Raw genomic sequence first — 12709 nt, 5'->3', positions numbered from 1 at the left:
GCGATTTTCATTTCCTATCATTTCATTTCAAACACTAACTTATATCAGTTACAATGAGCCTCCTTTACCCTCTGGAGGAGAAAATCCCCAAATTTCACAAGTTAGCAAAGTCTGAACCACGACTTAAGGCGAGGGGGTGAACCTACTGTCACTGAGGAGACCGAGGGGAAAATAAATCTGTGCTTATATCACATTATACCCTCAAGGGATCAAAGAAGCCTTTGTAATCAATGAATTACTTTTCATAGGGCAGTCACCATTATGTAGGTAATGTGTGCAGCCAGTTGTTCAATGGTCTTCCAATGGTCTCCTGGCCATTAACCGCACCCCCCCGTCAGCCCAGGCTCCTCCAAAACTCCGTTGCCCACATTCCGAATGTGCCAAATTCCACTCTTGACACCACCCAGATCTTGCTGACTTGTGAATCTTGGGGATTTTCTATTCCAGGGGGTAAAGGTGGCTAATTGTGTATTTTCCAAGTTGCAAATCGATCGATTTACAGATATTAAAGGTATCGGGGGATATGGGGGGGTTAGTACAGAAAAATGGGCTTGTGGTAAAAGATTGGCCATGGGGTTTAGTTAAATGATAGGTCAGGCTTTAAGGACTAAAATGGCCTATTCATGCTATTCCCTGTGTTCTTTGAGAAAACAAAAACCTGCTGGTGCACACTCTTGTCTCGACGCGCGCACTCGCACACCTGTGCAATCTGAGACGGTTGATGGGGGAGAGAGAATGCGACAGCCGTCCATTAAAAGCAAACACCTGCCGTGCACAAGGGGCCGTGAATAGAACAATGCAAAGCCACATATCCTGAACTCTTGTTTGCTTCGGGCGACTGACTTGATCCCTCAATCCCGCCTAAGCCCTGGTGTCGTTTATAACATTGGCCATTGTGTATCTGTGGGTCGCAGACTGGCGGGGTCGCGTCTCGCGTTTGCTGAACTCGGTTAACTGCAGCCGCTTTTGAAGCAACTGCAGATGTGTGAGCAAACTCGCTGCAACCTGTGCAAACATGCGGTGCCTGACGGGACGGCGTGGAGATTACTTTTAACCAGCAGCGCTTTGTGCTGGCGCCCAACAGTAAACGATGACGGCAGAAGTGAAAGGTTCTAAATGTTGGGGGAAAACTTTATTGAAACAAAGACAAAAGTGCTCTCTTCTAGAGAAAAAAATAAATAAACTTTCGGTGGGCACAGAGAAGAGGTATCCACAGCTGGGCGGAATAAAAGTCAGGACAGTGTATGTAGAATTGTCACCAAAAAAGCAGAATAGGGATTCGGGAGAAACCTCTTTTTCCAGAGAGTGTGGAAATTGTGAAACTCACTAGCGCAGGGAGTGCATAGAACATAAAGGTTGAGGTAAGTAGCACAGAGAAAGGTAATTAAGTATTTGAATGAGACAGGAATAGAAGAATATGCTGATCGTGTGAGTTTTATTTTTATTTATTCATTCATTCATGGGATTCCATAGACCGGTATTTATTGCCCATTCCTAATTGCCCTCGACACACTGCCACCTTGAACCAGGGCAGTCCATGTGGTGTAGGTACCTGCACAGTGCTGTTCCATGATTTTGACCCATCGTAGAGCATACATGCCAACATACATAGCAATGAAGAGCAGGAGTAGGCCACTCGGCCCCTCAAGCCTGATCTGTCATTTCATAGAATCTACAGTGCAGAAGGAGGCCATTTGGCCCATCGAGTTTGCACTGGCCCTTGGAAAGAGCACCCCACTTAAACCCACACCTCTACCCTATCCCCCGTAACCCCACCTAACCTTTTTTTTGGACACTAAGGGCAATTTATCATGGCGAATCCACCTAACCTGCACATCTTTGGACTGAGGGAGGAAACCGGAGCACCCGGAGGAAACCCACGCAGACACAGGTAGTAGGTGCAGACTCCGTACAGACAGTGACCTAAGCCGGGAATCGAACCTGGGACTCTGGAGCTGTGAAGCAACTGTGCTAACCACCGAGTTGCCCTTTGATGAGATAATTGATGAACTGATTGTGACGTCCACTTTCCTGTCTGCTCCCTACGCTCTTTGACCCCCTTATCAAACCAGAATCCATCCACCTCCGCCTTAAAATTATTCAGTGACCCTGCCTCCATTGTTCTCCGGGGAATTGTGGCCCTCAAAAGAAAATATTCTGCTCATCTCTCTCTCTTTCTCTTGGGGAAATCCCATATTTAAAAAAATGTGACCAATAGTTCCAGTCTCTCCCCTACAAGGAAAAATATCCTCTCCCCATCACCCTGTCCAGTCCCCCTCAGGATCTTGTATCTTTCATTAGGATCACCTCCCACTCTTTGAAACCCCAATGGATACACGCCCAACCCGGCCAATCAGAAGAGGGTTTGAAGGAGGCTCGTGTGGAGCATTAACATTATCTTCAGTCAGTTGGGCTTAATGGCCTGTTGCCCTGCCATGAATTTCATGTACCATCAGGGCAATTAGGGATCGATAATAAAGCCTGCCCTGCCATTACAACCCACATTTAAACGTTAAAATGATGTGGCCGGCTCGATTTAAAACATACATTTTTGTGCATCATTGGACAAATTTATTGCAGTGCTGGGTTACCACCTCCACCTTGTTCTTTAATCCCCCCTACCTCCTCCTCTCTCTCTTCCCCCCCACCCACCCACCCTCCCCCCCCCCCCCCCACACACACACACGGTAACACCCCTCCCTATCACTGAAGTTTCCTACAGCTCCACAACCCTCTGAGATATTTGCACTCCAAGTCTGGCGTCTTGTGCATCCCCAGTTTTAATCGCTGCAACATTGATGATCGTGCTGCCAGTTGCCACGGCCCCAAGCTCCCTCCCTACACCTGTCTGCCTCTCTACCTCCTTCAATATCTACCTCTTTGATCATACTTTTGGTCACCTTGCCTGATACCTCTGTGGGGCTCAGGGTCATCATTTATTTTTGTCACACTGCTGCGAAGTGCCCTGCAAGTTCTATTACACTAAAGGTGCTCTTATAAATACAAGTTGCAGGGCAGCAGGGTGGCGCAATGGTTAGCATTGCTTATTACGGCGCTGAGGACCCGGGTTCGAATCCCGACCCTGGGTCACTGTCCGTGTGGAGTTTGCACATTCTCCCCGTGTCTGCGTGGGTTTCGCCCCCACAACCCAAAGATGTGCAGGGGAGGTGGATTGGCCACGTTAATTTGCCCCTTAATTGGAAAAATGAATTGGGTACTCTAAATTTATATATAAAAAATAAATAAATACAGGTTGCTGTTGCTGACGAATGTGGAGTGATCTGTGGAAGATTAGCTGAACCACTCCCATTGTCTTGGAGCATGGGTGAAGAACTGGGCGCGTTGCCCAGTTCCCTGGTGAGACTCCAGGGTGACTGGGGAGAGTTGCGGCAAGCCGGATCTTGTGGTTGGTTTCCCGCCTTGTTTGGGCACCATCTCCGTGGGTTTGACAGGTTAGGCAGACAGCGATAAATAAAAACGGGAGATTGCGCCACATGTTCATTGGGCTTTTGTGTTGTATTTAGTTAACAGGGCAGACAGGTAATTGAGTAACTCAACACTAAACCAGACGTGGCTGAATCATCCCATTATTTACTTCAAGTTCTTCCATGTTTACACATTCCATATTCCTTGCTGGCCTCCGTCATGAGCTAAAACAGATAGTTTTGTGATCTCTACATCGTACTTAACCTCGAGCTGCACTTCTGCCTTCGTACCTTCTCCGTCACCAGACCCTTCTAATTTTGCTGCTGTGGCATTGCCCTTCCGTAGGCTGATCTGCTACTGTGATCCTCGCCCGTTCTTCACTTAACTGAAACCCAGACGATTCCAGGTTTCCCCTGAACAGCCTCTGATCTTCCACCCTCCGAACATTCAACCAAAACTCTACTACTCATGGTGACGTCCCATTCACCCATCATTCGCAATGCTCGCTGACTTACACTTACTCAAAAGATTGACAGTGCCTCAGTTGTAAAATTCTCATTGCTTTCGAATCTCTCCATGGGTGTAGCAGCCTTGGCCCGAAGCTCTGGGATCCCTCCCTAACCCTCTTTCCCTTCTGATAGCCTACTTCTTGGACCAAGCTTTTGGTTGTCTGTGCTGTCCCATATCTCCACCTTTGTGTCAACTTCTGCCTGATGAAGCACCTGTGAAATGTCTCGAATTTGCGATTTGAAGTGACTTGTGTTGAGTTTGGCTGACATGTGTAAATGTTTTTTTTTTCGTTTATGTATCTCTCAGGGGTGGCCAGGGCAAATCTCCTACACACAGAATCCATGCGTGGCCACAGAGAGTGCTTCGAGAAATTTCACCTGATCGCCAACCAGGACCTCCCACGGCCGAAAGTGTCGAAGAGCACCTACAGGGATGTGAAGGACATTCTGAGCCGCAAGATCAGCCAGATCGTTCAGTATGCACAAAATCAGCACACGCACGCCGACCTCCAGGACTGCCGACCGGGGCAGGTCAAGGTTCATGACCCCGAGCCGGGTTTGTTCACGGCGCACTTGCCCCAGCTGAATAGTTCACAGTTGCCCCGCTACTCCCCGCGCTGGCTGGATGGGAGCTCGCCAGGCTACTCCGAATGCAGGCAGGGGATTTTGGAGCAGGACGCGCAGGGAGACTTCCGCCTGGGGATGCTGGGAGCAGCTGCCGGCAGATTTCGAGGTGGGGACATCCACTGGTCGACTGAGGAGCTCCGGAAAGGGTCAGAAACTCAGAGAGCGACGGGGAATCGCAGCGTGGAGGCCAGGTGCCATCGGCACTACGCCCAGGAGGAGTGTAAGTACAGAACCGGCTGTTTGACAGATTTATACAACATCTTATACTAGCGATGAAGAACCCAAGTCTGTAACTTGGTCTTTCAGCTGTTCTCAACCAGAGGTGAACAATAAGTGACCATCTGGCATGGTGGGATTCAAACCTGGGTCCCCAGAGCACTAGCCTGTGTCTCTGGAATACTAGTCGAGTAGAGCAAATGCTTCTTCTTGTGGGGCAATTTAGACCAATAAGGATAAACAAAGATGAGGAGAAATTACTTCTCTCAAAGGGTGGTAAATATGTGGGATTCGCTACCCCAGAGTGCGGTGGTTGCCGGGACACTGAGTAAATTTAAGGTGGAAATAGACAGATTTTTAATTGGTAATGGGTTGAAGGGTTATGGAGAACGGGCAGGACGGTGGAGTTGAGACTAGGAGGAGATCAGCCATGATATTGATTGGCGAAGCGGGCTTGACTGGCCGACTCCTGCTCTTAGCTCTTATGCCACAACCATCTCTGGACGGCAGGGTGGCGCAGCGGTTAGCACCGCTGCCTCACGCCGCTGAGGACCCTGGTTCGATCCCGGTCCCGGATCCATAAGACCATAAGACATAGGAGCAGAATTAGGCCACTCGGCCCATCGAGTCTGCTCCGCCATTCAGTCAGAGCTGATATTTTCTCATCCCCATTCTCCTGCCTTCTCCCCATAACCCCTGATTCCCTTATTAATCAACAACCTATCTATCTCTGTCTTAAAGACACTCCGTGATTTGGCCTCTACAGCCTTCTGCGGCAAAGAGTTCCACAGATTCACTACCCTCTGGCTGAAGAAATTCCTCCTCATCTCTGTTTTAAAGGATCGTCCCTTTAGTCTGAGATGGTGTCCTCTGGTTCTAATTTTTCCTCCAAGTGGCAACATCCTCTCCATGTCCACTCCATCCAGGCCTCGCAGTATCCTGTAAGTTTCAAAAAGATCCCCCCCTCATCCTTCTAAACTCCAACGAATACAGACCCAGAGTCCTCAACCGTTCCTCATACGACAAGTTCTTCATTCCAGGGTCAGTGTCCGTGTGGAGTTTGTACATTCTCCGTGTCTGTGGGGTCTCACACCCACAACCCAAAGATGTGCAGGTTAGGTGGATTGGCCACGCTAAATTGCCCCTCAGTTGGAAAACAAATAATTGGGCACTCTAAATTTTTTTTTTTTTTAAATGCCACAACCTTTCCCATGGAATGGAAGGGAAGCAACTGAGTTGTGGGATAGTGTTTAGCCAATGCAGGAAATGTAGACTCTGATTGACTTTCCATGCTTTTCTTTTCTTATTGACCATATGAGGTGTCGATTGAAGTGCGAAGCAGTGCTGAAGACTGACCTGCGGAGGGGGGAGCCATTTGCCCAATTGAAACTGGCTCCATCATTCATTTGGCTCATGATGAGCTTGACTCCATCTACACCTTTGTTTCCATATCCACTAATAACTTTGCTAAACAAAAATCTACCAATCTGAGTTTATAAAGAGAGATTTGAAAATTTGTGTGGAAGGAATATTTCCTGACATAACTCTGAACAGCCTAGCTCTAACTTTAAGGCACTATGCCCTAAACTCTCTTTTTTTGGAGGGGAGGGGGGGAACTCCTTTCGGCCCCTAACCACTTCAGAAGAAATAATTTCTCTACCTTGTTGAAAGGAGAGATATGATGCCAAAGTTTTTCAGTCTCTACCCATCAGGACAAACGAACGAGTGCCAAATTTCAAACAAGCACAGCAATTTATGCTAGAGGAGAGAAAGGTCCCGATTGGTTGGCCAGTGAACTCTGGCTGAGATGTTGCCATGGAATAGCAAAGGAGAACGCCAGACTCTCTCAGCTCCCGGGTAATTCAAAGGCTTGAACATATTCCTTTTGTTCACAGTGAACGGGTCCCTGCCGATGAATGCATGTCACTAACCAGTGTAAATGAGCCCCACTACAAGGTCGACTGATTATCTCAATCCTGATTTCCCAAACGTATCAACTCCTTTGGTCAACTTAAAATCAGATGGGTGACAGAAGAATGTTTCCCTTATGGGGGCAATGATGAGTTGTATGTCGAGAGGTGCTCTGATTTGCTTCTGCTTAGGCCAGCCATTGTGACAATTCTGATGCTCCTTAATGTTTCTTGCAGTGAGTGGCATGTCGGTGGATGATCTGGTGCCTCTGAACGAACAGCTCCTCAAACAAATTAAAGGTATATTTACCACATCTCTGTCTGGGGGTGTGGGGAAAGTAAAATCAAACTTGGTGCCACCTTTAGGAAAGAGGCTCGTTCACCTTTGATGTTTTGATTTGGACAGGCTCTGCCCTTGTGCCTGTTGTCGCTGGTGTGTTGAGATTGTAGAAACCTTGTGACACTGATGGCTATTGTCTAGGACCCAGTGCTCGCTTCGCAAGAATTCTTAGAAGGAGCTGGTTTAGCACACTGGGCTAAATCGCTGGCTTTGAAGTCAGACCAAGGCAGGCCAGCAGCACGGTTCAATTCCCGTACCAGCCTCCCCGAACAGGCGCCGGAATGTGGTGACTAGGGGCTTTTCACAGTAACTTCATTTGAGGCCTACTTGTGACGATAAGCGATTTTCATTTCATTTTCAAGAAATACTTGGATCTCTCCCCTTTCACAGCCTCTGGTTGTGAAGCGCTTTGAGGTATCCTGTGTGGTACTTTTGAAGAGTAGTCATTGGTATAATATAAGAACCACCACAGCGTTTTGATAGTGACCAGATGATATGTTTTGTGGCAATGTTGGCCAGGACAGTGGAGACTCCCGCACCCGAGTACGAAACTTGTTCCAACCATTCCGGTCCCACTCCAGGGAACTGACCCCAGCCTTTCAGTGGTGTACTGAGGGACTGCTGCGTGGTGAAGAGGAACTGCTTTTCCAATGAGACCTCAAACAAAAACCCCGTCTGCTCTCTCCAATCTCATGTGACTGTTTTGAAGAAAAGCAGGGGGAATTCCCCCAGATGTCCCGCCCAATATTTATCTATCAAGCAACATCTGACTGCCTAGGATGCAAGGAATCAATGAGAGGAGTCATAGAATGATACAGCACAGCAGGCTATTCTGCCCACCTTCCTGTGCTAGCTCCTTGTTTAGCACAGTGGGCTAAACAGCTGGCTTGTAATACAGAACAAGGCCAGCAGCGCAGGTTCAATTCCCGTACCGGCCTCCCAGAACAACTAGGGGCATTTCACAGTGACTTCATTGAAGCCTACTTGTGACAATAAGTGATTATTATTATTTTATTATTATTATTATTGAAAGAGTTACCCATTAGTTCCACTGCCCTGCTTTCCCCATAGCCCTGCCGATTACTTAAACTGCACCGGTAATTTGTAAAAGTGGAATGCACCCTCCTTTTAAACTTAAACTTAAAATCACCCTAATTTATTTCTTCTTCTTCTCTCTGCTTGAAGTGGTCTTCGAAGATCTTGCGCAAGAGCTGGAGAAGAAGGACTCTCTCGCCTCTGAGCTACACGTACGTTATATCGCTATCGAGCAGCTTTTCAAGAACCGGGCCAAGCTGCCCTGGCTGCGGGTGGGTCGAGGGGGAATTAAGCCCAGTGCCCCCCTCGACAACTGACTCCCCCGCTGCCTGCTGTGAAGCACAGATCAGGAATCATCTTTCAAAAAAAAAAGAAAACGCCCGACAGTGTTACACTGAACTCTGCTGTGGGAGTAAATATTTTGTATGTTATTTTACGTCTATATTTACAAAAGAAAAAAATAATTAATTTATTTTACATACTTGTTCACATCGATTTTGGGTGTTTTTAAAAAAAATACTTTTTAAAAAAGAAAAACCTGTGTGATTATTCCGGTGGATTCTGGAATCTTCTGCGGGATTCACTGTATTACCAAATGTGATTTGAGTGTTTGAGTTTGGGGGGGGGGGGGGGGGGCTTTATCGGTTTCTCACTCGCCGAGATATATGGCACAACGATGTCGGACAGATGACCCAGGTCTCAAGCTTGGTCGCCGACCTGTGCTCGAGTTGGGGGACCAGCTGAGGAACAGGCCTAAATTCCCAGGTCTGATTGTCATCTTTCGATGCTTGCCCTCTCTCATTTGCAAGACAGTGGTGAATAGAGTGGACTGGGCTGTGATGCGCACTGCAAGTTGAATGGCTTATTACTACTCGGGCTTTGAGCTTCATAGGTTAGAGATCGACCATTTGACCAGGCGTGTGGAAACCTTTACATTGGCGTGTTAGTTTTGTTTACGGCATTCTTGCTTTGCTGGTCCTGGTCCGTGAGATCGATGCTGGAGTCCGTTATTTGGGCCTTGCGATGATGCATGAATTCAGGAACATTGCTGTCAGTTCTATTCTGACTGCGTGAGATGAGGCACTCTCAGAATGCAGATGACACCTGGTGTATTTCACAGTGCATTCATACTCCCATGGGTTTAGCGTTGGTGCAAGGCTGTGCTCACCAAACATTGAGTGGACAGTGAAGGTACAAAGGGAGTCTCTCTCTGTCTGTCTGTCTGTCTGTCTCACTCTCTCCCTCCCACCCCCCAGGACTGGCTCAGACACCCTGACGTATGAGCCGTGTTAACCCTATAACTGTGGCATCTCTGTGAAGCAACACCCCAGCGTATGTGTTATAAACTCCGTTTTTTTTTTTAAACCCTCATTTTCCAAAGCCGCACTTGAACATTTCGAACCCACAATGTGTGAAGCAGAGGTAGAGGGCACAGGGGTTAATAACCAGGACCTGCAGGGTAGATCAGGAAAGATCTGCAGTTCGATTCTGTGACATAGTCCCAATCACAACCTCAGGACATCCCAAATCACTTTACAGTCAACCCAGTACTCCGAACTGTAGCCCTTGCCTGATGGTGGGAAACCCCGCCTCGCAAGGGGGCGGGGTGAGTCCGTGTTGGGCATCAGGTCAGTTTGGAAGCGTATCCCAGTTTTGGGGGGGAATTCCATCAGATTGAGCTGAAAGCTTGGATCAGAGGTTGCTGAATTGGGAGTGGTGGAGTGTAGGGATCGGCGAGTGGTATGTACGGGAGTAACATTCCTGCTCTTCCTCCCCTCTTGATCTTGTGCTGTAGAAACTGCTGACAGCTTTCGGTGCGAATCACTGTCAATGCAGCAAAATCGTTTTAACCCAGTTTTTATTCTGCAAACAGTGACTAAGAGGGAGCTACTGATTGCTCTGGCAGTCGTAACAGGGTCACTGTGCCACATCTGGGTTATCTTGCCTGCCTTTTAGCAATTGGCACAGATAAAGTAGAATCACAGAATGGTTACAGCACAAGAGAGTGGCCACTCAGCCCATTGCATCTGTGCTGCCCCTCTGAAGGAACAATTCACCCAGAGCCACACTCCTGCTTTTTCCCATGACCCCCCCCCCCCCCCCCACATGAGACTGTTGCTTCTCCCTGAGAAGTGGATCAGGTTAGAGGGGCTGGATGGCTTCCTTCTGTTCCAAGCAGTGGGGAGGGTGGGGGTGGACCCTCCAAGTCCAAAAGTCAGACCCATTTCAAAGTCCGAAAGTCAGATCTTTTTCTGCTACCTGTTTAGACTCGGCCCTCTTACAATGTTCTCGCACAGCACCAGCCAGCTTCTGACCCACTCTCTTAACTCACTGGAGTATTGAGTTTCACATTTCAATGTTCTTTTTTTTCGTATGAGGTAAGGTAGGTAAATTATTTTGAGTAGCGACCCTGTGCGGTGTTACGTGCCGTGGGAAGGCAGATTCGTATGTATCCCTGCAGGGGCTTGATGTAGAGAATCTCCTTCATTCCAAAACGCCATTCTGCGGAAGCTGGAAATCGGACATAAAAGCATGGAAAATGCTCAGCAGGTCGGGCAGCACCCGTGGGAGAGAGGGACCGAGTAGATTTTTCAGCCTGCTGGACTCCGCTGAAAATGTGAACCCCTTGGTGTTCCCTCCACAGATGCTGCCTGACCGGCTGAGAATTTTCCAGTCCACTTTGGTTTCGCAATGTAATCGATTTTTACAGCGTTCTGGTCTGAATTAGCAGCGTCGGATGTTTTTTTTATTCTCACGTTTTCGAGGTGCTGGTTTTATAGTGTGAATATCATGCGGATATCGCGGTTTGAAGGTACAGCATTTACCCTACGCTAGGGAATTAAAATCCGTTTGCAGTGGATCGTAACTCTGCTATATCAAAAACCCTCGCGAGTAACGTGATGGATGCAGCGACCACCAGTGCATGCATCTTTTGGATTGGGGTAACAGTGCAAATACTCGAATGCCTTAATCAGCTCGCATTGTGCAAGAACCTGGCACTATCAGGGATAATCGAAACCCAGCCTGTATGTGCAATTCTGGTGATTTTTTAAAAGTAAAAAACACTCTCTCAGTCCAGTGTTCACATTTTACAGTTATCCTCCTCGGGACTGACCTGACGTATTTTACAGGTCACTGTTAAGCGTGCGCGATTCCCTACAATATTTTAATCGGTCTGAAATTTTCACTCCAATTTTGCAGTGTTTTATTGTTGTCGTGTCATTTCTAGGTCGGGTTTATTTTTTGATTTTGATATGACTGGATTGAAGTTTAGATGTGGTACTGAGCCCCCCTGGTGGCAATATTCTGAACTGCCCATTGTAAACATAGAACTGTACAGCACAGTACAGGCCCTTCGGCCCACCATGTTGTGCCGAACTAGTCTGAAGCAACTTGTTAAATTTCAGTGAAATCTCGAATGGGCCTCAATATTCTTGAGCAATCTCCTCCATTGGGAGCACTCCACCAGCAAAGCCTTCAGAAAGAATAGAGCTGCACAGACTTTATTTTCCCAGAAGCTCTCTGCAAGCGAGCATTGGAGCGTGCTGCACTTTTACTGCCATCTCCTGTATTTCACAGCTCTGATACTGCCGTTTTCTCGAGTACATACAGGATATTGTCGGGGCTTTGTTAACCTGCGTTGACCAGCCTTTGGGTTTAGGCTTGGTCGCTTGTGTTGCCTGCTCCACAGGCTTTCTAAGGTTGCTCTCCTTTGCTGTTGGGGATGATGTTGGCCATTTGCATTCCATCGGCCCTACATGTCTTTTTACACTTGCATTGTATAAAACAAAACTCTATACCAGAGAATAGATTTTAAATAAAGAATATTTTCTTAGAATGCCTCTGATGTTTCTTTTCCACACGTGTTGAAGACTCGCCATTTTCACTGGATTAGTTTTCGTGAACGTTTGATCTCCCCCCCCCCCCCCCCCCCCCCCCCCCTGCCCGCCGCTCCCCTATATAGTCCACACGTTCAATTCACATGTTTCTACTGAGTTGACTTGGGGGCTCTATAATTAGCCCGGATGAAAATATCCTCCCGCTGCCTTTGGGAAAGCGGGCAGCATAATCAGAGACCCCTACCACCCGGGTTACTCTCTCTTCCAACCTCTTCCATGGGGCAGGAGAAACATAAGTCTGAGAACAGATTCAAAAACAGCTTCTTTCCCATTACCAGACTCCTGAATGACCCCCTTATGGACTGATCTGATCTGTCCATCTCTGCTAAGTAGTACTACACTCCGTATGCTTCACCTGATGTCTGTGTCGATGTATTTACATTGTGTATTTATGCACGTCCTATGTTTTTTCATGCAAGGAACTACCTGGACTGTACGTTTGGGGCAGGACGGTAGCATTGTGGATAGCACAAGTGCTTCACAGCTCCAGGGTCCCAGGTTCGATTCCCGGCGTGGGTCACTGTCTGTGCGGAGTCTGCACATCCTCCCCGTGTGTGTGTGGGTTTCCTCCGGGTGCTCCAGTTTCCTCCCACAGTCCAAAGACGTGCAGGTTAGATGGATTGGCCAAGATAAATTGCCCTTAGTGTCCAAAATTGCCCTTGTGTTGGGTGGGGTTACTGGATTATGGGGATAGTGTGGAGGTGTTGACCTTGGGTAGGGTGCTCTTTCCAAGAGCCGGTGCAGACT

General features: G+C 47.8%; 1 protein-coding gene across 6 annotated transcripts in view; it reads left to right on the top strand.

Annotated features, from left to right (window-relative positions):
- Nucleotides 1-11901, top strand: part of c8h21orf91 (chromosome 8 C21orf91 homolog) — a 58735-nt gene extending 46834 nt beyond the window's left edge. For all 6 annotated transcript variants that reach the window (XM_072513127.1, XM_072513125.1, XM_072513126.1 and 3 more), the window contains exons 3-5: nucleotides 4243-4782; nucleotides 6926-6988; nucleotides 8214-11901. In XM_072513127.1, coding sequence (XP_072369228.1) covers nucleotides 4243-4782; nucleotides 6926-6988; nucleotides 8214-8380 — 770 coding nt within the window. In that variant the 3' untranslated portion in view covers nucleotides 8381-11901. The remainder of the gene's footprint in view (nucleotides 1-4242; nucleotides 4783-6925; nucleotides 6989-8213) is intronic.
- Nucleotides 11902-12709: the final 808 nt, after the last annotated feature.

The sequence above is a fragment of the Scyliorhinus torazame genome, chromosome 8 (genome assembly GCF_047496885.1).
Source record: "Scyliorhinus torazame isolate Kashiwa2021f chromosome 8, sScyTor2.1, whole genome shotgun sequence".
NCBI lineage: Eukaryota > Metazoa > Chordata > Chondrichthyes > Carcharhiniformes > Scyliorhinidae > Scyliorhinus > Scyliorhinus torazame.
The sequence above is the reverse complement of the archived record's forward strand: the minus strand, read 5'-3'. Positions and strand labels throughout refer to the sequence as shown.